General features: G+C 51.5%; 1 protein-coding gene across 1 annotated transcript in view; it reads right to left on the reverse strand.

Annotated features, from left to right (window-relative positions):
- The window catches only part of RAB10 (RAB10, member RAS oncogene family), a 61,678-nt gene extending 34,203 nt beyond the window's left edge, over positions 1 to 27,475 (reverse strand). The window contains exon 1 of the mRNA XM_089776942.1: positions 27,004 to 27,475. Coding sequence (XP_089633068.1) covers positions 27,004 to 27,130 — 127 coding nt within the window. The 5' untranslated portion in view covers positions 27,131 to 27,475. The remainder of the gene's footprint in view (positions 1 to 27,003) is intronic.
- Positions 27,476 to 27,778: the final 303 nt, after the last annotated feature.

Here is a 27,778-nt window from a genome sequence, read left to right on the forward strand (position 1 = left end):
CAGTTCAGAAATGGACACGGAAAAGCAAATGAAGCCATTACTATAGAAACTGAGTGCTTCACAAGCATTAAATCAAATTTTCACAACCACCCTGTGAGATGAGTGGGCGGTAGACTCAATGTACAGGCAGGGAGCTGAAGCAGAGAAAGGTTAAGGGCAAGAGTATTCACTAACTTGAAGTTTTTAATCTGATACCAAAGGACCTGACATTTTAAAATACTTGAACAGAAATTCTGTATGTTTAGACCCAGGTCCCATTAACTTTAATTTGCATTGCAAGTGCTCAACAACTCCACAAATCAGAACCAGAGTCCCTTGTCAGGCTCCACAAAGTGAGGCACAGAGTTCAGTCAGCTTCAAGAGTCTGATATAAATCAGAGGCTCTCAACTTTCCAGATGTCTGTACTAAGGATGTTAAAAGGCAGTTAACTGACCGGTCGAAGGAATTTCCATCCACTAGTCAACAGGCACCTCCGCAGTCCTCCTTTGAAATGTACAAGAGTCCCGCTGGGCCCCTGCTGGGGCTCCTGTACATTTCAAAGGAGGAATGCAGAACTCTGCATATAGCCGGGGCCAGCAGGAAGTCCCGCTGATTCCGGGCTGCACTCGGGTGCCTGCTCTGAAATGCACAAGAGTCCTGTGCGGGGACTCGTCTGCATTTCAAAGCCACGGAGCCCGGGGTCAGCAGGAGACTCGGAGTCCCACACTGACCCCGAGCACCATGCTATGCTGCATGCTGCTAGGAGTCTGGGGTCAGCTAAGGACTCCCCAGCTGATCCCGAGCTCCGTGCGGCACTTCCCCAAAACCCAAAGTCAGCTGGGGACTCCTGATCCTGGGCTCCACAGCTGCCCCTTTGGAAGGCGCACAGGCAGCATTTTAAAGGGGCAGCCGCCACACAGCTTATCCGCAGATCAGTTGTGCAGTGGCTGCCCCTTTAAATAGGGGGTTTCAAAGTGGCAGCGCCGCTGTGCAGCACTGCCACTTTGAAGTAGCCCTCCGGTGCTTCTATCTTATACAGGCAGCAAAGGGGAGGGATTATCGACTAGTCAAAATACTGTCCAATAAGCAAATGCTAGTGGATAGTCGACTAGTCTGTTACATCTTTAGTGAAAGCCCAGATAAGTCTGCTTCCCACGTACCATTTTAACAGGCACGTATCTGAAGTTTCTTGCTGACACCACCTGCACAACCCTGCCAGCTCTATAAAAAAGGCAGTTTCAACTGCGAAGTGACTGATTCATTTGGGGGATAAAAACCTAGCCATTTTGGTATTCAAGAGATTAAGCCATATATTAACGCTCCCACAAACAAGACAGATGACTAGAGTAAAGCAGTCAAGTATCAGACTATTCGTGTTAGTCTGAATCTGCAAAAGCGGCAAGAAGTCCTGTGGCACCATATAGACTAACTGAAGTGTAGGAGCATAAGCTTTCATGCATGCATCTGACGAAGTGGGTCTTTGCCCACGAAAGCTTATGCTCCTACACTTCAGTTAGTCTCTAAGGTGCCACAGGACTCCTCGCCGCTTAAGTAAAGCAGGTATTTTCTGTATTCATTGCTTTTAAAGGCATTTTAGTTATAGTGGAGAAAGAAAAAAATATTTTGTTCATTAAAGGAGGGAAGACTAAAAAGAGCTCCGGGCAAGGAAGTGCCAGCTGAAAGGGCAACAACTGCTTGCAATTTTTACCTGGGTGAGCTCATTAATTCCTTGCTATTCCTCCTGCCCCCTGCCCAAATTGATTTCCATTTCCTAAAATTGACATTTCTACTACCCTAGACTGCAAGTAAGCGCAGGGCAGCAAACCCCTTATCCATGTATGTTCTGAAGTTGTTTTCATGGGAGGCAGCCAAGCCACACCAAAGTTGGCTCCTGATGAGGAGAGGACACTTGGGTTTAGAACCTCTCTTAAAAATCACTGTAGGGAGAAGTCCAGAATCCAACACAGGGAACAGATTTATTTAGTTCAAGCTTATTGCTTTCACCAGTTTTACTGGACCACAAAGTGAGTTATATGCATGCACCAAAATTAGTCATTAGCTTGTGTACGTCTCTTGAGGCTCCTAATGTACAAGCATGGCACACAATATGCAAATAACTTGACAGAATTTACGCTTTTGGCAGAGCACTGAAAATACCTGCTTCTGCTCCCTACACAACCACTCATTCTGGCTTCAGGACACAAGCCAAACATAACACGCTTGTGAGAGGGCACCCGAGCTAGTGCCCCCGAGGCTGGCAGCACTTTTTCTTTCTTTCTTGCTTTCTTTTTTTTTTTAAAGTAATCAGCTTGCTTGTCTAACTAACACTGCCAACACATCAACCAGCACAATGTGGAGGCCAGGAAATCATGTAATGATCGAAACCAAAATCAAAGCCTGCTTCCTTACCAGCTTGAGCTGCAGTGACACAACCTTGCTGAACATGGGTGCTCCCAGATGCTGGATTGCTAGCAAAGGAAGCAGTAAGCCAAGGGAGAAAGACCATACTGTCTTCACAATGCACAGTACACTTACTTTAGGGCAAAAGCATCAGAGAAGTCATAATACACCATCTACCCTTAAGTTTGTTAGGTGTTCCCCACAACCTCTTATGGAGACTGTCAGGATTCACTCTTTAAAGATTTGTCCTTGTTTAATGGCTCAGATCAGTTACTGGTAACTCAGAACCACGGGATCTTGAATACATGTGGCTCAGCGCGCTAAGTAATGAAGTCCAGGCGAACCTTCTGGTAGCCATCTGTTACAGACCACTGAATCAAAGTGGCAAACAGCATGGACTGCTCTGCAAGCCCTGTCTAACGTGTAGTAGAAAAACTTATGGGGAAACTTCAATTTTGCAACTGGTGGTTTCAGGCAGTGTATCACAAATTTAAACAAAGTATTGCACCCAACATGAGAAAGCTATTTTGAACCTCATTATGAAGAAAAAAAAAATGAACTAGTCACTGGACTAGAAGTTGGTGAAATGTTCAGGGACCAGTTCTTACCCGATCACATTCAATATGGAATATTTGTCCTGTCCAAATATTGCATGAGGGTAATATAGTGCTTTCCAATTTATTAATAAAAGAATATTTATCATCAACTACTAGGGATAAGTGTTTTAAAATCAGCAGGTCCAGATAACTTTCATACAAAGGAGTCCTAAGAGTTAGCTGAGACGATCTCTGTTCTACTGCTGTTAATATTTAATACCTCCTTGAACACCAGGGAAGTTCAAGACTAAGACTGCTAATGCACTGCAAATATTCCATGAGATTTACCTGCAGAGCTACAGGCTGGGTAACCTGGCTTTAGACTAAGGATGTTAAGTAATGGTTAACTGACTAGTCGAGTAGTCGATAAGCACTTTCGCATTCCTCCTTTGAAATGTACCCGCTGACTCCGGGCTGCATGCGGGTGCCAGCTTTGAAATGTACAAGAATCCCCAGCGCCGGCTCTTGTGCATTTCAAAGCAGCAGCGCAGCATGGAGCCCAGGGTCAATGGGGGGGAGGGGAGACTCAGAGTCCCCTGCTAATGCTGGGCTCCATGCTGTGCTGCCGATTTGAAATGCCATGCGGAGCCGGGGACTCCAAACACTGCAGTAAACAAAATCTAGAATTGCCAGTTGCTACTGAGTGTCATTTTCTTAATTTATATTACATAATATATGCCTCTTATTTTGGAACATCATGGTCACAGACCATAATGGTGATGCCATAAGTCTGTTCCCTATTTTACTTTAGCTTTCCCAACGGTGTTTTATACCAAAATTCTGTGCACTCTAGGTGCAGTGAGTCTTAACTTTCTTGGTAATTTGAGACCAGATCAACATCCTTGCTGAAAAAAATTAAATGAGTGAGTAACTGAATAAGAGTAGGAAGAATGACTATTCAAAATTGGTTTTTAATTGTGTTTCACGGTCCTATCTATATTTTAGAGAGTTTGTCTGATCATAAACTCCTAAAAGGCAAGAGCTGGGACCACCAAATTTGGCACACAGCTTCCTCATATAATGTAAAGCACAGTAAGGGTTTAGTTGTAGCGGAGGTGAGCAGGATGTACCTGGAAAGGGATTGCTTCTCATAAAAGCATACAGGAAAAAAGAGAATCGCCAAATCAAGTCCAGTCCTCTAAATTGACATTACTAAGCAAATGTGGAAAACTGAACCAAGATCAGCAAGAAACATAGGATGAACCTGAAATAGGATTGCGTCTAAATGAATCTTACAGAAAGAGATAATTTGGAGTGGTACTCTGTTTTGACACAGCTAACTCAATGCTTAAGATCTGAAAACTAGAATGTTATTGGAAATCAAGTTCACGACGGCCCCTTTAGTTAAAACATAGCAAATAATCATCATCCAGTAAAACCGCCATCATCATGAGGACGAGCAGACACCATCAAGGAAAAGATCAGCTTCATCTATGTCCCAGTCTCTTTTTCGCATTATTACCCAATACCTCATTGACATGGCTGAGTCCTTATGACCACACTCCACTCCACCTGGCAGAGCGGATGCTGGTGGAAGGCTGCTACATACAGTGTATGACAAGGAACATGAACAGTGTGCAAGAAATACTGATGGGAAATGGGCCAGTTTAAGTCTTGATAGAAGATGGGGTTACAGAAACAGAATATTATTAAAAGTGACAGTGAAAACTGTAATCAACTGAACACAAATTCAACTGCCATGTTCACAGTTGTGTCAGACAATGCTATAAATATGGCAACTTAAAAAAAACACACTTAGAAAAATAAACAGAAGAAACAGAATGGGCTGCATGCCCATTTAATGCATCTTTTAGCCAAATACTTAAGTATACCTACTCCAGAAATAAAGTAAAGTGTTGAAGTCACAAAATACTTCCATAACCATTTTGCTTCTGCTTCACTGACGAGAGAAAGAGGATTCAAACCAATTCTCCCTCCAGAGATTTGATTTTTATGGGGTTGATTGTTTCAAATCGTTTATTAGGAACTGGTCTATTCTCATAAAACTTTGAAAAAACCCATGATAAAATAGATTGAAGTATCTCTCTAAAATATCTAACACTGGATTGCAGAGGGATGTAGAGGATATACTCAGTATACTAAAGCCTATATCCATAGCCTTAAATTTCAGAGAATTGCTGCTCCATTGCTAATACAGTCAAAACTTGGAAGGCACTTCAAGAGTCATTGATGAAAGAAATACCGCACCAGAAAGTTAAACTGTGGGCAAAAAAGAAGCAAATGGATCGAGTACTATTTCCATCATTGCAGTAGGACCTGACAAAGGTGCATATTTAAGTTTAAAAAGCAGGCTGACAAGCAGCTCTGCTCCAGAAAAACAAACCTCGTATCAGCAACATTCTTTAGACAAAGGGTCTCTGCCTCCTCCACATCCATGATTTTATAGAACAGGGACTGAAGTTATTGGACCCCATGCCTCTCAACTTCATCAAATCATAGGATACTAGGACTGGAAGGGACCTTGAGGACATCAAGTCCAGTCCCCTGCCCTCATGGCAGGACCAAATACTGTCTAGACCATCCCTGATAGACATTTATCTAACCTACTCTTAAATATCCCCAGAGATGGGGGTTCCACAACCTCCCTGGGCAATTTATTCCAGTGTTTGACCACCCTGACAGTTAGGAACTTTTTCCTAATGTCCAACCTAAACCTCCCTTGCTGCAGTTTAAGCCCATTGCTTCTTGTTCTATCCCCAGAGGCCAAGATGAACAAGTTTTCTCCCTCCTCCTTATGACACCCATTTAGATACCTGAAAACTGCTATTATGTTCCCCCTCAATCTTCTCTTTTCCAAACTAAACAAACCCAATTCTTTTAGCCTTCCTTCATAGGTCATGTTCTCTAGACCTTTAATCATTCTTGGTGCTCTTCTTGTTGGACCCTCTCCAATTTCTCCACATCTTTCTTGAAATGTGGTGCCCAGAACTGGACACAATAGTCCGAGGCCTAACCAGCGCAGAGTAGAGCGGCAGAATGACTTTTCGTCTCTTGCTCACAACACACCTGTTAATGCAGCCCAGAATCATGTTTGCTTTTTTTGCAACAGCATCACACTCTTGACTCATATTTAGCTTCTGGTCCACTATAACCCCTAGATCCCTTTCTGCCGTACTACTTCCTAGACAGTCGCTTCCCATTCTGTATGTGTGAAACTGATTGTTCCTTCCTAAGTGGAGCACTTTGCATTCGTCTTTATTAAACTTCATCCTGTTTACCTCAGACCATTTCTCTAATTTGTCCAGATCATTCTGAATTATGACCCTATCCTCCAGAGCAGTCACAACCTCTCCCAGCTTGGTATTATCTGCAAACTTAATAAGCGTACTTTCAATGCCAATATCGAAATCGTTGATGAAGATATTGAACAGAGCTGGTCCCAAAGCAGACTCCTGCAGAACCCTGTCACAGAGCAGGTCCTTTTGACCACAGCCTCATGCGCGCATTGCCCATTCTGCCACACAAAGGCCCCTCACAGAAAATGTAGGCTGCTGACACACACTGAGAAAGCATAACTTGTAAGCACACAATGCAGCTTTCTGTGAACGGAATTTAACCTTGTAGGCATCTAAGAACAGGGAAGTGAGCATGAAAAGGCAGAGCACAGCTGCAAGAGATAGATAAGACTCTCTTGACCGGTCCTTGAAGGTAGGCATAGGGAAATGAGACGCAACTGCCATGCACACTGACCATGCCCTCACTCGGCTCTGTACACGGGGCTATCAGGCAGGCATCATGAAAAATCCTATAGGGCAATATTGCACATTACCTCATTACCAGCCTATCAGGCCCAGCCAACGAACAGACTCTAATAAGGTACCGGATATCAAGTTCTGTTATAAAAGACCCTCGACCCCTTTGTTCAGAGAGGTTCCATGTTATTGAGGGCACGTGTCTTTTTGCCTGGCTGAAGGACTGATCACCCTGAGGCTGCCTCCCCACCCTTCGAGTCAAAGGTAGCAGTGCGCAAGTTCTGAGCATGCTCCGAGTTCTAGTGTGTCTTTACGCTTTATCGTTGCTGGATTTGTAAGTATTGCTTAAATATATTAGTTATTGGTTTAGTTAATAGTTGAATTGTGTTAATTTCATTGTGTAATTCTGCAGAGTGTAACTGAGTTCTATTAACCACACTGTGTAAATTGTATAATCTTGCGTTGTGTAGGCATCTAAGAACAAGGAGGTGAGGATGAAAACAGAGCACAGCTGCAAGAGATAAATAAGACTCTCTTGTTGTATTTAGGCCAAGCATAAGTGTTAGAAATAGAAACCCAGGAGTTGTTAAGTTGTAGAGGTAGATTAATGACTAACTCCACCAGCTGCCCTAAAATAACCAGAGAGAGGCTGGCTGTGGACAGAGTTTTTATCATCATTATATTGGCTTTGTTTTTGTATTTTTTGCTTGCATGCTGCGCTGCCTTAAGCAAATTAGAGATAGTGATTTAATATAATCGAATTACAGGCAGTCCCCAGGTTACGTACAAGATAGGGACTGTAGGTTTGTTCTTAAGTTGAATTTGTATGTAAGTCGGAACTGGCGTCCAGATTCAGCCGCTTACATACAGATTCAACTTAAGAACCCCAGGCATCCCCTAGTCAGCTGCTGCTGAAACTGATCAGCGGCTGATTCCAGGAAGCCCTGGGCAGGGGCTTCCTGTAGTCAGCCACTGGTCAGTTTCAGCAGCGGCTGACTTGGGGACGCCTGGGGCAGAGCAGCTGGGGTGCTGCTGGATTGGTCCAGTAGCGCCGCCGCTCCTCGGCGCTACTGGACCAACCCAGCAGCACCCCAGCTGCTCTGCCCCAGGCGTCCTGATTCAGCCGCTGCTGAATCTGACCAACAGTGGCTGAATCAGGACGCCTGGGGCAGAACAGCTGGGGTGCTGCCCGGTTGGTCCAGTAGCGCCCAGAGCGGCACTACGGGACCAACTGGCAGCGCCCCAGCTGCTGTACCACAGGTGTCCGGAGCAAAGCCATGGAGCACGGGGGCAGCGGGACAGCCCAGACGCGCCGTGGCTGTCCTGCTGCCCGCGGGCTCCGTGGCTTTGCTCTGCTTTGTTCCCCGTCCCCCTGGTCTGCAGACCAGGGGGACGGGGAGCAAAGCGGCGGAACACGCGGGCAGCGGACAGCCCAGACGCGTCTGGGCTGTCCGCTGCCCGCGTGCTCCGCGGCTTTGCTCTGCTTTGCCCCCCCGTCCCCCTGGTCTGCAGACCAGGGGGATGGGGGGGGGGGGGGCAAAGCAGAGCCAAGCCGCGGAGCGCGCGATCAGCTGACAGCCCAGACGCGTCTGGGTTGTCAGCTGATCGCGCGCTCCGCGGCTTGGCTCTGCTTTGCCCCCCCCCCCATCCCCCTGGTCTGCAGACCAGGGGGACGGGGGGGGGGGGGGGGAGGCAAGGCAGAGCCAAGCCGCGGAGCGCCCGGCCAGCTGACAGACCAGACGCGTCTGGGTTGTCAGCTGATCGCGCGCTCCGCGCCTTGGCTCTGCTTTGCCGCCCCCCCGTCCCCCTGGTCTGCAGACTGGGGGGGGGGGGGGCAAAGCAGAGCCAAGCCTCGGAGCGCGTGGGCAGCGGACAGCCCTGTCCGCTGCCCATGTGTTCCGCCGCTTTGCTTCCTCTCTCTGGTCTGCTGGAGACCAGGGAGAGGAACGGCCCCGTTCGTAACTGCGGATCCGACATAAGTCAGATCCGCGTAACTCGGGGACTGCCTGTATAATCACAAAGTTTGTAATCAGTTAAGTGCAGTTTGGTTCAGTTTTCCCCTCCTGTAAAAGCATTAGGCAATTGCTTGTTTTAAAATTCATTTAAAAGTCACTTGATTTTTGATAAAAGAAACATTCTGTTTAATAAAAAAATCATTTGTTTCACCATCATCTAGTAGTTTTCACTGAGTAGTCGGCTTTAACCCCTGGGGGCTCCCATCACATCACCGAACCAAGCTGTGACAAACCCCACTTGTTATACCTTTCCAGCAGGCTTGAGAACGATTAACGTACTCTGAGTGCAGTTATTCAGCCAGTTCTACACCCACCTTAGAGTAGCCCCATCTAAGTTGTATTTGCCTAGTTTATAGAACAGGGACTGAAGTTGCTGAACCCCATACTGCTCAACTTTAGTTGTGAACACTGTCACAACGGAGCATGTACATGGTCTCAGCAGGCACAGGTTTCTGAAGCTCAAGTCTTAGGCCCAGTGTCTCCTAGATACCAAGACACACAGCTTCCACCTACTCTTTGAAGAAGCCAGAGTTTAATGAAGAAGCTTCTTTTGCCAAGGGCAGTATATTTTCCCCAATGCTAATCAATGCTTTGGCATTGAGGAAAATATGGCATATGAGGTTCCGTAATCTGCACCCCTTCCTATGGCCTCTTTATTGAGGTAAACTGGGGATGGAAGTGAGTAGTCGATTACCCAATAAGCATAAGTTTCTCAGGTAGTGGAGTGAGTACCCGATTAGTCACTTTCATCTCTCCCCTCCCCCACTGCATCAGTATCAGAGGCAGCTGGGGAGGGCAGGGGGGGGAGGGGAAAGAGAGAGAAGCAGGAGCTGGTGCTGGGGGAGCCAACTGGTCTGACCCAGCTTGCGCCATCCACGGGAGCGACTCCTGCTGCAGCTCTGCTCTTTAAGGGTGTGTCTAGACTACATGTCTCCGTCGATGGAGCCATGTAAACTAGTTTACCCAACATAGTCAATGAAGCAGAGATTTAAATAACCCTTTTCCACTGGTTTAAAAAACCTTCCCACCACATGAACTAAAAGCCACGAGAAGGTTTAATAGGGTTTAGCAGATTCTCCTTTAATTTGCCACTGAAGTTTAGCAAAAGCTTGTGAGGAGGCCAAGCTCCTCTGCCTGCCTATTACAAAACAACCCTGAAAGTGTTTTCAAGCCTAGAGCAGGTGAGTCAAACTTACAGCCGGCCCAACATCTGGGATAGCTAGGATTCTGTTGGGGGGGGGAGGGGGGAATGAGTCCTAGTTCTAATGGCTGCCGAGTTCCTTCAAGATGTGAACCAGTTCTAATGAACAGTGATACCTGTCTGCAGAAACCCTTAGCCTTAGAGGTGTGAACTCTCCCCCACCCCCATTATACGGAGGGGGCCCAACAGCAGCTGAATGGCTATGTTCACAATTCGATTGGAATGGAGATATGGCAGGTTGGAACTGCTGAAAGGAGGAATGACACAGACCCGGCTGGGTCTGGGCACAGCCGAGGGCGTCTGCTCAGGGCTAACTGCTCAAATTCGGGGCTCCTTACAGCCTCCAGACTGGAGACCTTTCCAAACAGGCCACAAACCAGTCCCACAGAGCGCTTCAGCTGCCTGCCTGCCTGCCCAGCCAGACGCCTCACTCACAGACACATGGCTATCTGCCACAGGCAAACATTCAGAGACACTTTTCTTTTGGTTACAATGAGATTGACTAGCCCCAGAAAACTTCCCAGAGTTACCTGTACCCCCCTCACAGATCCCATCCATGCTTTGGGGCTGTGTTAAAAACATTTGTCATGTCATAGCTACACCGCATACCCACATGGTTATACATTGAATCCCCAGGAGGATACAGTTTCTTTTGTTCTTCTATTCGCTTAATCCATCTGGCAGTTTCCTCCTCATCTTGTCTGGTCTGTCTGTCCAACTCTGCCATTCTCGCTGCATGTCTTGCCCGCTCTCGATCCATCTCCTTCCTTATTTCAGCAATTTTGCCCTCCATCTTTTGCCTTCTTTCAGCAGCTTCTTTGGCTATCTTCTGCTCTCTTTCAGCCATATCTTCAGCAACTAACATACATTCCAGTTCTGGTTTAGAGGCTCCTTCTCTAAAGATAATGCCTCCCTCCCAGCACAAAATCCTCAGAGCCCTTTTGTCCAGACTCTCATACAGTCTTTGGCTCGTTGCAGCAGCTCTTTAACCCACCAAACTCTCAATGCCAAAAAATCAAGTTTAGCCAGCATGGGGTTCTGATCCAAAGCTCAATTAACCAAGATCTGTGGATCCCGCTGACTACGCCACTGCGACGGACTGGGCCGGGTCTGGGCACAGCCGAGGGCATCTGCTCAGGGCGAATTGCTCAAATTTGGGGCTCTCTATAGCCCCCAGACTGGAGATCTTCCCAAACAGGCCACAAACCAGTCCCACAGAGCGCTTCAGCTGCCTGCCTGGCCAGCCAGAAGCCTCACAAGCAAAACCCCTCCGACACCCCAGATACATTCATGCCCCCAAAAGCCCGGGACCTAGCACACAGGTGAGGGGTTTTAGAACCCACTCTCACCTACCCCAAATGGGTTCTTCTGGTCCCAAGAAACCAGCCACAGACCCCAGGTCAATTTACCCTCTGGATCTTACCCACAAGATCACGCTAAGCCAATCCATTAGAATCTAAACTCTAAAGGTTTATTGCTACAAGAAAGAAAAGCAAGAGAGTATGGTTGTTAAAGTATCATACATTACATGTATCAATCTCCCAGTTCTCAATGCAGGCTTGCAGCAGAGATGTTATAACTGTTGGCTTATGAGTCTTTGGTGTATATCCTACGTCAGGATGGATCCACAGTTCTTCCCGGCTCCTCGATCCCTGCACTCGTGCCTCTGGGATGAAGAGCTAAGCTGAGCACCAAATGGAGGATGCCACATGGCCCCTATATACCTCCTTCCTCGTCTCTTCTTGGCTGCAGCAGGTCACCTGGCCAGTGGCCTATCCCTGTGTTCCCTGCTGGTAGCCCTTAGGTATCAGTCACCATTCTTGAGGGGTGTCCTTGCCCTATAGAGGGCTATTGTTCCATTAGCATATCCATAGGCTGAGCTTCTTCACCCATTGCTCAACCACATACAGAGAAACATTCAGTATCCACACAATACATATTCATAATTCCACACCCAGATACTATACAAGTATATGGATAGCATATACAGAACCAGTAGAAGGAAAGCTTTCATTTGACACCTTACATGGCCCCCTTTGTATCAATTTTTGGGCCAACACCCCTCCCCCCATGGGTGCAGCAGTGATCTGGCTGCTCCCCTCAAAATCCAGTAACGTGACAAGGGAAACAAGAGAACAGAGAATTATCAGATATCAAAAAGGGGGATGAAGACCAAAATAGCAGTGGGCCTAAAGTGAAGCATGTTATCCCCATAATTGGAGGCACTGACCAGATCCAACACAGTTACTAATTAAAGGCCATATTCTCCACCACCAATTCCTGTGCAAGCCTCCTACAGAAATCATGGGCATTCCACTGTGCCTTATAGAGAGTATGCAGGTCTTGAATGTGTCTCTTGGCCCATGGACCATAACAAAAGAGAATACATCACTCTCCCCTGGATAAATTTGACACCTCTAATCTGAAGAGCATGAAGAATTATTGGAGTCATTAGCAACTGGAGAGAAGGGATTGTCTAGACTCAACAGAAGGTAACTGAAGTGGGCGTGGCCACGAAAGCTCATGATACCATCTACATGTTTTCTGAGTCTATAACAGGGGTGGCCAACCCGTTCCAGACAAAGAGCCACATGCTGCCCGCAGCCTGTTTGTTTGCGGCCCGCAGGTGGGAGCTAAAACCAAAAAAAGCAGTCAATAGAATGGTCTTCTGTTGATACGTCTTTTAGTAGTTAAATTCCGGGACTGTCATTGATCATTAAAAGTGCTGTCAAACGGGTGGAAATCGGATAAATATTGCATTTTGTTAATATCAGAAGAACTGACAAATGGGGCCTGTGTGTTGTGTAGTCTTGCCTTCATTTTTGTATTCATGCCCCTCAGTGTGAAAGAAGCTAGTTGCATGTATATGCAACCACACTTAAGTTGCGGCCCATGTGCTGAGAGTAACACTGGGGCTTCAAAGTTGAATAGCCCTGAACTAAAGAATGGCATTACGTGGAATACAATTCTGTACACTACCTAATGCTGTTGCTTTAGAACAGTGTTTCCCAAATGGTGCTCTGCAGACCCCCGGACTTCCACCAAGTGAAAGTAAGGGTCCCACGAGAACACAATCACTCCCTCTCCTTAAAGAGGCAGAGAGGAGCCAGTGCACAAAAACACTGGCTCCTTCTCTGGTTTCCCGACGGCTTTCGGACACTTCCCTTCCCCAGCAGCCACTCTGCGTTTCCCAAGCCTGCTCGGGACATGCGTGATTGCATTTTGGTCCTCAGGTGTCCCTAGTTGTGGGGGGTTTTTCAGGTTTTTTTTTTTTTTTTTGCTCAACAAGTTTTCCCCCTGGCTATAAGGGTTCCTCGAAATTCTTCTGAGTTTAAAAGGGTTCTGAGGCCAAATAAAATTGGGAAACACTGCTTTAGAACAATCAGTACTGTGCTTTAGTTTTCAGAATGTAGATTAATACATGTTTACGTCCATCTTCACTTAAACTGGACGTATGGTTTCTTATGATAAATTGAGCCTTTTAGGAAACTCCCCTCACAGCAAATAATTCACAGAGGAAGAAAAGAACATCAACTGAAGCATTTTCATTAAGATAAACGCTAATTTTATCTAGACTAACACATTTTTAAGAGCTTCAGGGAGTAGCCGAGTTAGTCTGTTACAGAAAAAAAAATGGTCTGGTAGCACTTTACAGACTAACAAAACATGGAGATGGTTTTTTAAGAGGCACTATTATGAGGAGATACTTATGTTTGGCTTGTATTAGCATAACCAATTATTAAAATTAAAGGTTTCTCCCAGATTAGTTTGTTGTTGTTGTTGTCTATGTGCAGTTTGCTAATGCAAAAATATAAACTTTGGTCAGTTTCACTGTCAGGTTCTCAGTTAAAAATGTCATCATGTAACAGTTAAAAATCTTAGCAGCTGCAAGTGCTGGGGGTTTGGCAGTATAAAGTTTACATATTAACTTTTTACTCCAGACCTTGCAGCAGGAGGCAGCAGCCAACTCCTCAGGAGCTGGCATGTAACCGTAACAAAAACTGGTAAACCAGGGGTGGGCAATAATTTTTTCAGGGGGACACTTCCAAAAATTTTTAAGTGGCTCCCAGAAGGGGTGGAGCTTAAACAGAAAGGGGTGGGGCTACCCCACCTCCAGACCATGATTGGTCTAGGGGTGGGGGAGCCCCTTCCCCCCCACTTCCCACTTGCAGGATGGGGGGGGAGTGGAGGAGGCTTCGTGCACTCCCCTGCCCCCAGGCCAATCTGGGGTGGGGGAGCGCACAAAGCCCCCTCCTGCCCTGCAAGGAGCATGTGGCACTTTGAAGTGTTGCGAGCTCCTCACAGGGCTGGGGCAGGGCCGAAGAAGCTTCACACAGCTCCCCCGCCCCCAGGTGCTAATTGACCTGGGGGCAGGGGACTGCATGAAGCCTCCCCACTCTCCCCCCCCCCCATCCTGCAAGCAGCACCTGGCACTTCAAAGCTCCATGTGCTCCTGGCAGGACAGGAGGGGGCTTGGTGTGCTCCCCTACCCCAGGCCAATTAAGGCCTTCTCCCTTCAAAGCACCGTGCGCTGTTTGCAGGGCGGGGGCAGAGCGGAGAAGGCTTTGTATGCTCTCCCGCCCCCAGGCCCTTTTGCCCACCCCATGATAAACTGATGCTTATTGGTTAACTGTTTAAACAGTTACACATTTACATCCCTAGCTCTTCTGTGCTAGCACTTCCACTTCTGTTTGCACTTGGTGCACCTAACAATGTCTAGGAAGTGGTTAAAACTTTAAACATTTTTTAAAATCTTGCTCAGAACAGTTCTACACTACATGACAGCTTACAGCACCAGAGAACACCATCAATTAACATATGCCAAACATGGATATTACTAATGGGGCTGATCCAATAATGGGGAGTTTGGGAAAAGAATGTAAACAAAAGTGAAGTTATCAGGAGACACACTCTGTTACAGTAAAAACAGAATCACTGCACTAAAGAATACAGAATAAGTACTTTGATACATGTTTACCCCTTCCATGAGATATGCACAGCCTACTTTAAGTCCAAAAGCTTTTGAAGCCAGACTCCCTGCTCTATTCAGGGAGGTTATGATGACTTAGGAATTCTGCAGGAGAGCCTTGTGGATTATTTATAGCACCTCTAGCCATGGTAATGAAGTCACTGATTCACATATGTACAGATCAACAACTGTTGCGAGAATGAACGAGATTGCATTTAGGAACTGAGTACAAAACAATCAAAGTATGCAAAAGTAATTGGAGCAAGTAATTAAGGAAATCATCTGTAAACACTAGGAAAGTGGCAAGGTGCTAGGGAACAGCCAGCATGAATTTGTAAAGAACAAATCATGTCAAACCAATCTGATAGCTTTCTTTAATAGGATAATGAGTCTTGTGGATAAGGGAGAAGCGGTGGATGTGGTATACCTAGACTTTAGTAAGGCATGTGATACGGTCTGGCATGATATTCTTATCAACAAACTAGGTAAATACAACTTAGATGGGGCTACTATAAGGTGGGTGCATAGCTGGCTGGATAACCATACTCAGAGAGTACTTATTAATGGTTCACAATCCTGCTGGAAAGGTATAACAAGTGGGGTTCCACAGGGGTCTGTTTTGGGACTGGCTCTGTTCAATATCTTCATCAACAATTTAGATATTGGCATAGAAAGTACGCTTATTATGTTTACAGATGATATCCAGCTGGGAGGGGTTGCGACTGCTCTGGAGGATAGGGTCATAATTCAAAATGACCTGGACAAATTGGAGAAATGGTCTGAGGTAAACAGGATGAAGTTTAATAAAGACAAATGCAAAGTGCTCCACTTAGGAAGGAACAATCAGTTTCACACATACAGAATGGGAAGCGACTGTCTGGGAAGGAGCATGGCAGAAAGGGATCTAGGGGTTATAGTGGACCACAAGTTGAATGAGAGTCAACAGTGTGATGCTGTTGCAAAGAAAGCAAACATGATTCTGGGATGCATTAACAGGTGTTAATTCTTCCGCTCTACTCTGCACTCGTTAGGCCTCAATTGGAGTATTGTGTCCAATTCTGGGCACCGCATTTCAAGAAAGATGTGGAGAAACTGGAGAGGGTCCAGAGAAGAGCAATGAGAATGATTAAAGGTCTAGAGAACATAAGAACGGCCGTACTGGGTCAGACCAAAGGTCCATCTAGCCCAGTAGCCTGTCTCCTGACAGTGGCCAGCACCAGGTGCCCCAGAGAGGGTGGACCAAAGACAATGATCAAGCGATTTGTCTCCTGCCATCCTTCTCCAGCCTCTGACAAACAGAGGCCAAGGACACCATTTTATCCCCTGGCTAATAGCCTTTTATGGACCTAACCTCCATGAAATTATCTAGCTTCTCTTTAAACACTGTTATAGTTTAAACATGACTTATGAGGGAAGACTGAAGGATTTGGGTTTGTTTAGTTTAGAAAAGAGAAGATTGAGGGGGGACAGTTTTCAGATATCTAAAAGGGGGTCATAAGGAGGATGGAGAAAACTTGTTCATCTTCGTCTCTGAGGACAGAACAAGCAGCAATGGGCTTAAACTGCAGCAAGGGAGGTTTAGGTTGGACATTAGGAAAAAGTTCCTAACTGTCAGGGTGATCACACACTGAAATAAATTGCCCAGGAAGGTTGTGGACTCCCCATCTCTGGAGATATTTAAGAGTAGGTTAGATAAATGTCTATCAGGGATGGTCTAGACAGTATTTGGTCCTGCCATGAGGGCAGGGGACTGGACTCGATGACCTCTCGAGGTCCCTTCCAGTCCTAGTATTCTATGATTCTATGAAAATCATAGTCAACTTGCTACCTGTAACTATTTTATCCACTCTTACGTAAGGCTCTGATATAATTTAAGTAGAAATAGATAAATAAGTGATAGCCCACCTTACTACATTGATACTAGGGATGGACGTGACTAGTCAACTATCTGATAAGCAAAAGCTTATCGGATAGTCGACTAGTCGCTCAACTAGTCGCTTCCCCTTCTGCTGCCTCTATCAGAGGCAGTGGGGAGGGGAGGGGGGAGAGGAGCCAGTGCTGGGGGGAAACGGCTTAAAAGCTGGTTCTCCCCAGCACTGTTTCTGTGGAGGAGAGTGGGGACCAGGTGCAAGCCAGGAATCAGCTGTCCTGGAGTGCCCAGAGTCCCTGTCAGCTCTTAATACATTTAAAAGGCTAAAGCGCAACAGGAAGGACCCAGTGCAATTTGGGAATCAGCTGTCCTGGCTCATGCTGAGTCCCTCCTCCTGCAAGTTACCCCTTTAAATGTATTAAGGCTAACCTCACTGCGACTCCCCTGCTTATTGACTAATTGACGGAAAATCCATCAACTAGTGAATTACTTGATTAAATTAAATTTAACATCCCTAGTTGATACATACTGGGAATGCACCTGTTACTTCCTTTGACATAGTGCAACAGCACTGAGATTTAGTGAAAGTCTCCCACCACTGCTGCAGAAATGATACAGCACTGTCAATACCAGAAGCAGAAGTTTTCACAGAGGCTGGCAGCATCATAACCACCATGTCACAAATCTGTCACATTTATGGGCATCACCAGTGGGCTGCACTATTTTACCAACAGAGAAGATTTTCAGAATCATTCGTGCAGGCACGGCCTAGAAGCTACAACTGAAAATGTTAGTGCGTGAGAATCCATTTTCAGACACATTGCTCAGTCATTTTACATGGAACCCAATGCACCCTTCAGAGTTGTGCTTGAGCAAGAGTCAAAGGATCATTTTTTTCCATAGTATGAGTTGGCCTCATCTTAAAAGCAAGTCCCATAATCCATGCCTACTTTGTTTTTTACATTCATCCAGAGTACATCCCTTTTGTGATTTCATAACAGCCAAGCAGTAAATAAATGTTATAGATGGAAAATGCATTTTCAGCCATTTTTACAGAATTTAGCAGTCAAAAGCCAGCACTGTGCAACAAGGCAGCTTTTCACAATCCATTAGCAACTATTTTACAGACCAGTTTGAGATCTGACTCATATGGTCATAAAGGAAGCTCTGAATGCCACATAAAACCTGCATTCTTAGTTCACAATAGCTTCAAGACCACATACCAATTCTTTAGAGCTCAATTTTGTTCCAAGAATTACTGTATTGTGCATTCCAGGAACACAAATTAGATCTAAAAATCCCAAACTTTTCTAAGCCACCAAGAGATAATGAGGAATGAACAAACGAACAAACAAATGCACGCACACACGCACACACACACACCCCATTATCTTCCAATGGGATTTGTGTTTTCATGCCACACAATTTCTGTGTTCTAGAGTTTAAGAACAGGATTTTAAAAATGTGCTTAAGTCACTCTAGGCATAATTAAAAATCCCATTCATGGATTCTAGAACATAGCTATGGTGCAGCCAGAGAAACACAGGAGAGCCCAACGCTACTAATCCCCAGTATCCCAAAACTAACAGAAGATTTGCTTTGCCTATACTCAAGCTACTCGCAAGTTACTCGCAGTTTACAGTCTCATTTATCAGTGTCTGAACATTGGTAATAATGCATATTCTCTGCGCATGGCTACGGTAGTATCACCACTATACACCACCAATTCCTTAAACGGAACATTAAAGGACTTGAACTTGAAACACAAGCTCAACAAACTCTACATCCCACCACCAGAGAAAGCCATCAATGCTTAGGCTAATATAAACTCAGACAAATGCACATCAAGTAACAAATACAAGTTAAACAATTAAATTATGATCCTTATAATAAAACATGTCATCCAACACGTCTACTTCCCTTGAATGAGGTGTTATGAAGGTTCAAGTGGGAAATATAAAAATAAAGAACCTAAGAGCTCCAGTGGAAGATAAATCAGTTGCTAGCCACCAAGTATTTCTCAACTATCCCGAATTGCTTAGTAGACTTAAATACCAAATATATCTTCCTAAATTTCACAAATGTCAATGATTAAGAAAGCACTATTTCTTCCAGGACTTTTAGGGCCACATTTGCGCTCGCTGGTAAGAGATATAGCAGACTGGTCAACACCACGGGATAGAGGTCCCCAACTATTCTTATTTCTACCACTATAGATACTTCATGTTTGTACGACTGCTACTATATGCTCCCTGCCTTAGAAGGGCAATGCGCTGTCATTCAAGTTGGCCCACTAAGCACTACAGAGCTTGATCCAATCCAAACACATTGCATTTCCAATACTGAACTTTTGCATCAATTAACTTCTGCTACATGCAATACACACCTGTACACAGTGCCTGCAAATATACACTGGCACAATGCTTTTTTTGGTAAGAAAAAGGGTGCTAGTACTCCGGGGGGGAGGAGAGGGAGTTGAGCAAAAAACCCAAAAGAACCGGCGGCTCCTTTAAGAGCCGTGTCCCCTGAGCAGGCTTCCATCAGAAGGCCCAGCCACCCCAGGAAAAGAAGCACCAGTACACCGGAGGGGAATGCAATTCATTTAAGTTATGCAGGGGCGTGCCATCACAAAAAAAGCTGGTAGAGTTGACCAGTGAGGTTCAAAGTTCCTACAATGGAGGGTCAGGCATTCTTCCCAAGAGAATACGTCCAGATGATATAAGAATGGCCATATCAAGTCAGACCAAAGGTCCAATCTACTCCAGTGCCCTGTCTTCCAACAGCAGCCAATGACAGGTGCCCCAGAGGGAGTGAACAGATAATCATCAAGTGATTCATCCCTTATTGCCCAGTCTCAATTGCCGGCAAACAGAGGCTCTGAATACCATCCCTGCCCATCATGGCTAATAGCCACTGATCACATTTCCTCCATGAAAATATTAGGGGTTTTTTAACCCTGTATACTCTTGGCCTTCACAACATCCTCTGGCAAAGAGTTCCACAGTTTGACTGCGTTGTGTGAAGTAATACTTCCTGCTGCCTATCAATTTCATTTTGTGACCCTCTGGTTCTCGTGTTAAGAGAAGGAACACTTCCTTATTTACTTTCTCCACACCCATAATGATTTTAAGCCTTTATTACTGATATATAAAGGGGTAACTGGTTAACTAGTTATGCTGGTAAGCATGCCGGTAAGGGCGCCCGGGAACAGGGGGCCTGCTCCAGCCGGGTCCACTATGCCATGCTCCAGAAACCCTGCACCCACAGTGCAGCAGGCCAGTTAAACATATAGGCTATGTCTACACTGCAGGCTTTTTGAGCAAGAACAGTTGTTCTTGAGCAAAAAAACTTGCAGAGCATCTACGCTGCATGCGCGTTCTTGTGCATGTAAATTTACAGCAAAGCGTCGGAAAACAAGGCTTCTTGCACAAGAGTTATTCCTCTCCCCATGAGGAATAAGCCCTTTTGTGCAAGACTTCTTCCACAAGGCAGCAGTGTAGACAGGTAACAGGGGTTTCTTGAGCAAGAAAGCCCTATGGCTAAAATGGCCATCACAGCTTTCTTGCGCAAGAGACTGTCCATACTGCCATGGACGCTCTTGCACAAAAACACATCTCTTCCACAAAAGCACATGGCAATGTGGACGCACTCTTGTCGAAGACCTTTTGCACAAGAACTCTTGTGCAAAATGGTTCTTACGCAGAAAGCCTGCAGTGTAGATGTAGCCATAGTGTAACCAGTTAACATTTTAAATGGGATCTTACATTCCTACTTTATCCTATTCTCCCACAGTCATCTCTTTTCCAAGATGGTAAGTCCCAGTTTTCTTAATCTCTTCTCATATGGCAGCCATTTCTTACACATTCATTTCTGTTGCCCTTTTCTAATTCCAATGGGACAACACCTGCACACAGCACACAAGATGTGGGAGTACCAGAAATGAAGATACAGACAATGAAACTTTGTGATATCTACCCCTTTTCTTAAGGAATCCCAACACTGCCAGCAAAGGAAGCAAGTGATGTATGCATCCATCACTAGATGAAAACAACAGGACGAAGCTGAGAAAGATGGGTACTTCAGCCAACAGGGGACTGAAATCTCTAGAAATTCACTGGGGAAGGGGAAAGCAGGGGAATCTATTGAGAAGCAACCTGTTTAATGAAAAAGGGTTTTGAGACCAAAATCTGGTCAAGAGCACTGGGAGATGGGGAAGGTAGATCTCAGAAAACACCCCTTAACAATGGAAATAAAAGCCATTTTGAAAGAAGAATTGCACACTCAAATACAGGCTGAGTTACTCGTTGGGAATTCCACAGCAAAAAGTTAAAGACCGTAAATTCTGCATATCTAAACCGCAGAATAAAAATCACATCAGTTTCAATTATTATGGCAGTTTATTTCACAATACTGGTCAGCAAATGTTATCTTTAATGATAGAGACAAGAAAAAGACTGCGGAAATATAGCCCCATCATGCCCAGACTGACAGGTTGAGCAGGTTCTGGATTTTGTGATTTGCACCAAAGGAACATTTAGGTAAAAAAAAAAATCACAAATTCATCAGGAAAAAATAAAATTCCATAGGGGAATACTAATTCTGTGCAAGTTCTGCATTGCATAGAAATCTACCAGGAGTAACTGGGAGTTGATAGGACCCCCAGGGTCCCCACAGAATTCACCTGGCCTTACCAGTCACTAATGGAATAGATGTTGGGGGGGATGAGAAGGGAATTCAGGTTCCCAAGAGCTAGAAAGATTCCCCAAGGTGCTTCACACATACCGGAGATGAGCCTGACATGAGGATGCAAGTGAAGAAGTGTGAAGTCAACCCCTGGGAGGGGAGTGGTCAGAGTCCCTCTGGAACCACCCTCCAATGACGGGGGGGGGGGGATGAGGGGGGTGGGGGACGGGGGGGATGAGGGGGGCCCGGGGGGGGGGTCCCGCTCACCGATGGTGCTGATGAAGGTGGTGTTGAACGCATCGTCGGAGAAGCGGAAGAGCACGCAGGGGAGGGTGGGGGAGGGGGGGCTGAGGGGGATGAGGGGGTGGGGGAGGGGCGGCTGAGGGGGTGGGGGAGGGGCTGAGGGGGGCCGGTCTCTCACCGATGGTGCTGATGAAGGTGGTGTTGAACGCATCGTCGGAGAAGCGGAAGAGCACGCAGGGGAGGGTGGGGGAGGGGGGCTGAGGGGGTGGGGGAGGGGCGGCTGAGTGGGTGGGGGAGGGGCTGAGGGGGGCCGGTCTCTCACCGATGGTGCTGATGAAGGTGGTGTTGAACGCATCGTCGGAGAAGCGGAAGAGCACGCAGGGGGGGTGGGGGAGGGGCGGCTGAGGGGGTGGGGGAGGGGCTGAGGGGGGGGGGTCCCGCTCACCGATGGTGCTGATGAAGGTGGTGTTGAACGCATCGTCGGAGAAGCGGAAGAGCACGCAGGGGAGGGTGGGGGAGGGGGGATGAGGGGGTGGGGGAGGGGGGCTGAGGGGGAGGGGCGGCTGAGGGGGTGGGGGAGGGGCGGCTGAGGGGCTGAGGGGGTGGGGGAGGGGCGGCTGAGGGGCTGAGGGGGAGGGGCTGAGGGGGGTCCCGCTCACCGATGGTGCTGATGAAGGTGGTGTTGAACGCATCGTCGGAGAAGCGGAAGAGCACGCAGGGGAGGGTGGGGGAGGGGGGGATGAGGGGCTGAGGGGGAGGGGCGGATGAGGGGGTGGGGGAGGGGCGGCTGAGGGGCGGCTGAGGGGGTGGGGGAGGGGCTGAGGGGGGTCTCTCACCAATGGTGCTGATGAAGGTGGTGTTGAACGCATCGTCGGAGAAGCGGAAGAGCACGCAGGGGAGGGTGGGGGAGGGGGGATGAGGGGGGTGGGGGAGGGGGGGATGAGGGGATGAGGGGGTGGGGGAGGGGCGGATGAGGGGGGTGGGGGAGGGGCTGAGGGGGGCCGGGGGGGTCTCTCACCGATGGTGGAGATGAAGGTGGTGTTGAACGCATCGTCGGAGAAGCGGAAGAGCACGCAGGGGAGGGGGATGAGGGGGGTGGGGGAGGGGGGATGAGGGGGAGGGGCGGTTGAGGGGGTGGGGGAGGGGCGGCTGAGGGGCTGAGGGGGGTGGGGGAGGGGCGGCTGAGGGGGTGGGGGAGGGGCGGCTGAGGGGGTGGGGGAGGGGCTGAGGGGGGCCCGGGGGGGTCTCTCACCGATGGTGCTGATGAAGGTGGTGTTGAACGCATCGTCGGAGAAGCGGAAGAGCACGCAGGGGAGGGTGGGGGAGGGGGGATGAGGGGGGTGGGGGAGGGGCGGATGAGGGGGGTGGGGGAGGGGCTGAGGGGGGCCCGGGCCGGTCTCTCACCGATGGTGCTGATGAAGGTGGTGTTGAACGCATCGTCGGAGAAGCGGAAGAGCACGCAGGGGAGGGTGGGGGAGGGGGGGGATGAGGGGGGTGGGGGAGGGGCGGCTGAGGGGCTGAGGGGGGTGGAGGAGGGGCGGATGAGGGGGGTGGGGGAGGGGCTGAGGGGGGCCCGGGGGGTCCCACTCACCGATGGTGGAGATGAAGGTGGTGTTGAACGCATCGTCGGAGAAGCGGAAGAGCACGCAGGGGAGGGTGGGGGAGGGGGGGATGAGGGGGTGGGGGAGGGGGGGCTGAGGGGCTGAGGGGGAGGGGCGGTTGAGGGGGTGGGGGAGGGGCGGCTGAGGGGGATGAGGGTGGGGGAGGGGGGATGAGGGGGGTGGGGGAGGGGCTGAGGGGGGGTCCCACTCACCGATGGTGGAGATGAAGGTGGTGTTGAACGCATCGTCGGAGAAGCGGAAGAGCACGCAGGGGAGGGTGGGGGAGGGGGGATGAGGGGGGTGGGGGAGGGGCGGCTGAGGGGGTGGGGGAGGGGCTGAGGGGGGCCGGGGGGGTCTCTCACCGATGGTGCTGATGAAGGTGGTGTTGAACGCATCGTCGGAGAAGCGGAAGAGCACGCAGGGGAGGGTGGGGGAGGGGGGGATGAGGGGGTGGGGGAGGGGCGGCTGAGGGGGGTGGGGGAGGGGCTGAGGGGGGCCCGGGGGGGTCCCGCTCACCGATGGTGCTGATGAAGGTGGTGTTGAACGCATCGTCGGAGAAGCGGAAGAGCACGCAGGGGAGGGTGGGGGAGGGGGGGATGAGGGGGTGGGGGAGGGGCGGCTGAGGGGGATGAGGGTGGGGGAGGGGGGATGAGGGGGGTGGGGGAGGGGCTGAGGGGGGGTCCCGCTCACCGATGGTGGAGATGAAGGTGGTGTTGAACGCATAGTCGGAGAAGCGGAAGAGCACGCAGGGGAGGGTGGGGGAGGGGGGGATGAGGGGGTGGGGGAGGGGCGGCTGAGGGGGGTGGGGGAGGGGCTGAGGGGGGCCCGGGGGGGTCCCGCTCACCGATGGTGCTGATGAAGGTGGTGTTGAACGCATCGTCGGAGAAGCGGAAGAGCACGCAGGGGAGGGTGGGGGAGGGGGGATGAGGGGGGTGGGGGAGGGGCGGCTGAGGGGGATGAGGGTGGGGGAGGGGCGGCTGAGGGGGTGGGGGAGGGGCTGAGGGGGGTCCCGCTCACCGATGGTGGAGATGAAGGTGGTGTTGAACGCATCGTCGGAGAAGCGGAAGAGCACGCAGGGGAGGGTGGGGGAGGGGCGGCTGAGGGGGTGGGGAGGGGCTGAGGGGGGTGGGGGAGGGGCGGCTGAGGGGGTGGGGGAGGGGCTGAGGGGGGTCCCGCTCACCGATGGTGCTGATGAAGGTGGTGTTGAACGCATCGTCGGAGAAGCGGAAGAGCACGCAGGGGAGGGTGGGGGGGGGGGGATGAGGGGGTGGGGGAGGGGGGGATGAGGGGCTGAGGGGGAGGGGCGGATGAGGGGGTGGGGGAGGGGCGGCTGAGGGGGATGAGGGTGGGGGAGGGGGGATGAGGGGGGTGGGGGAGGGGCGGCTGAGGGGGGGCCCGGGGGGGTCTCTCACCGATGGTGCTGATGAAGGTGGTGTTGAACGCATCGTCGGAGAAGCGGAAGAGCACGCAGGGGAGGGTGGGGGAGGGGGGATGAGGGGGGTGGGGGGGGGGGGCTGAGGGGCTGAGGGTGGGGGAGGGGGGATGAGGGGGGTGGGGGAGGGGCTGAGGGGGGTCCCACTCACCGATGGTGGAGATGAAGGTGGTGTTGAACGCATCGTCGGAGAAGCGGAAGAGCACGCAGGGGAGGGTGGGGGAAGGGGGGCTGAGGGGGGTGGGGGAGGGGCGGCTGAGGGGCTGAGGGGGGTGGGGGAGGGGCGGCTGAGGGGGGCCCCGGGCCGGTCTCTCACCGATGGTGGAGATGAAGGTGGTGTTGAACGCATCGTCGGAGAAGCGGAAGAGCACGCAGGGGAGGGTGGGGGAGGGGGGATGAGGGGGGTGGGGGAGGGGCGGCTGAGGGGGATGAGGGTGGGGGAGGGGCGGCTGAGGGGGTGGGGGAGGGGCTGAGGGGGGCCGGTCTCTCACCGATGGTGCTGATGAAGGTGGTGTTGAACGCATCGTCGGAGAAGCGGAAGAGCACGCAGGGGAGGGTGGGGGAGGGGGGGATGAGGGGGTGGGGGAGGGGCGGCTGAGGGGCTGAGGGGATGGGGGAGGGGCGGCTGAGGGGGTGGGGGAGGGGCTGAGGGGGGCCGGGGGGGTCTCTCACCGATGGTGGAGATGAAGGTGGTGTTGAACGCATCGTCGGAGAAGCGGAAGAGCACGCAGGGGAGGGTGGGGGAGGGGGGGATGAGGGGGTGGGGGAGGGGCGGCTGAGGGGCTGAGGGGATGGGGGAGGGGCGGCTGAGGGGGTGGGGGAGGGGCTGAGGGGGGTCCCGCTCACCGATGGTGGAGATGAAGGTGGTGTTGAACGCATCGTCGGAGAAGCGGAAGAGCACGCAGGGGAGGGTGGGGGAGGGGGGATGAGGGGGTGGGGGAGGGGGGCTGAGGGGGAGGGGCGGTTGAGGGGGTGGGGGAGGGGCGGCTGAGGGGATGGGGGAGGGGCGGCTGAGGGGGTGGGGGAGGGGCTGAGGGGGGTCCCGCTCACCGATGGTGGAGATGAAGGTGGTGTTGAACGCATCGTCGGAGAAGCGGAAGAGCACGCAGGGGAGGGTGGGGGAGGGGGGGATGAGGGGCTGAGGGGGGTGGGGGAGGGGCGGCTGAGGGGGGTGGGGGAGGGGCTGAGGGGGGGCCCGGGGGGGTCTCTCACCGATGGTGCTGATGAAGGTGGTGTTGAACGCATCGTCGGAGAAGCGGAAGAGCACGCAGGGGAGGGTGGGGGAGGGGGGGATGAGGGGGTGGGGGAGGGGCGGCTGAGGGGCTGAGGGGATGGGGGAGGGGCGGCTGAGGGGGTGGGGGAGGGGCTGAGGGGGGTCCCGCTCACCGATGGTGGAGATGAAGGTGGTGTTGAACGCATCGTCGGAGAAGCGGAAGAGCACGCAGGGGAGGGTGGGGGAGGGGGGATGAGGGGGTGGGGGAGGGGGGCTGAGGGGGAGGGGCGGTTGAGGGGGTGGGGGAGGGGCGGCTGAGGGGATGGGGGAGGGGCGGCTGAGGGGGTGGGGGAGGGGCTGAGGGGGGTCCCGCTCACCGATGGTGGAGATGAAGGTGGTGTTGAACGCATCGTCGGAGAAGCGGAAGAGCACGCAGGGGAGGGTGGGGGAGGGGGGGATGAGGGGCTGAGGGGGGTGGGGGAGGGGCGGCTGAGGGGGGTGGGGGAGGGGCTGAGGGGGGCCCGGGGGGTCTCTCACCGATGGTGCTGATGAAGGTGGTGTTGAACGCATCGTCGGAGAAGCGGAAGAGCACGCAGGGGAGGGTGGGGGAGGGGGGGATGAGGGGGTGGGGGAGGGGCGGCTGAGGGGCTGAGGGGATGGGGGAGGGGCGGCTGAGGGGGTGGGGGAGGGGCTGAGGGGGGTCCCGCTCACCGATGGTGGAGATGAAGGTGGTGTTGAACGCATCGTCGGAGAAGCGGAAGAGCACGCAGGGGAGGGTGGGGGAGGGGGGATGAGGGGGTGGGGGAGGGGGGCTGAGGGGGAGGGGCGGTTGAGGGGGTGGGGGAGGGGCGGCTGAGGGGATGGGGGAGGGGCGGCTGAGGGGGTGGGGGAGGGGCTGAGGGGGGTCCCGCTCACCGATGGTGGAGATGAAGGTGGTGTTGAACGCATCGTCGGAGAAGCGGAAGAGCACGCAGGGGAGGGTGGGGGAGGGGGATGAGGGGGTGGGGGAGGGGCGGCTGAGGGGCTGAGGGGATGGGGGAGGGGCGGCTGAGGGGGTGGGGGAGGGGCTGAGGGGGGTCCCGCTCACCGATGGTGGAGATGAAGGTGGTGTTGAACGCATCGTCGGAGAAGCGGAAGAGCACGCAGGTCTTGCCCACGCCCGAGTCGCCGATGAGCAGCAGCTTGAAGAGCAGGTCGTAGGTTTTCTTCGCCATGGGGCGCGGCGGGGGAGGGGCGGCACAAGATGGCGGCCCGGCCCGGCCGGCGCCTGTCGCTGTGGGTGTGGGGGCCGCGCACGCGCCGCTGCTCACGGGGGCCCGGCGGCGGCCGGCCTCATGCCCGGGGAGCGCTCGGCGGGGCGGCTGCGGCGGGCGCGGCGCGGTGCGGTGCGGTTCGGCTGCGCGCGCCGCCCGTTACACGCACAGGCCGCGAGGGGGGCAGGGCGACGCGCGCGCCGCGGGGTCGACGCAGGGGCGGGGCGCTCGTGCTCGCCGGGGCCGAGGCAGCGAGCGGCGCGCGCGGTGACGTCAGTGTCCTCTTTGTCGGGGGCCGTGCGCGTTCGCGGGCCTGGGGCGAGGCTCCCTCGTCTCCGCTCCTCGCCGCACAGCGCGAGGAAGTCCCGCCCCCCGACTCCGATTGGCTTCGCCAACGCAGACGTGGGGACTGATTGGCGCGGAGAGGGAGGGCGGGGCCGGGGAAAGGATGACGTCAGCGAGACACAGCCGGGGGGCGGGGCTGTGTGTGACTGACAGGGGTCGGGGGGCGGGGCTGTGTGAGTCTGACGGGGGGCGGGGCTGTGTGTGACTGACGGCGGCCGGGTGCGGGGCGGGGCTGTGTGCGACTGACGGGGGCCGGGGGCGGGG

This window comes from Pelodiscus sinensis, chromosome 3 (genome assembly GCF_052426305.1).
Source record: "Pelodiscus sinensis isolate ZL-2025 chromosome 3, ASM5242630v1, whole genome shotgun sequence".
NCBI lineage: Eukaryota > Metazoa > Chordata > Testudines > Trionychidae > Pelodiscus > Pelodiscus sinensis.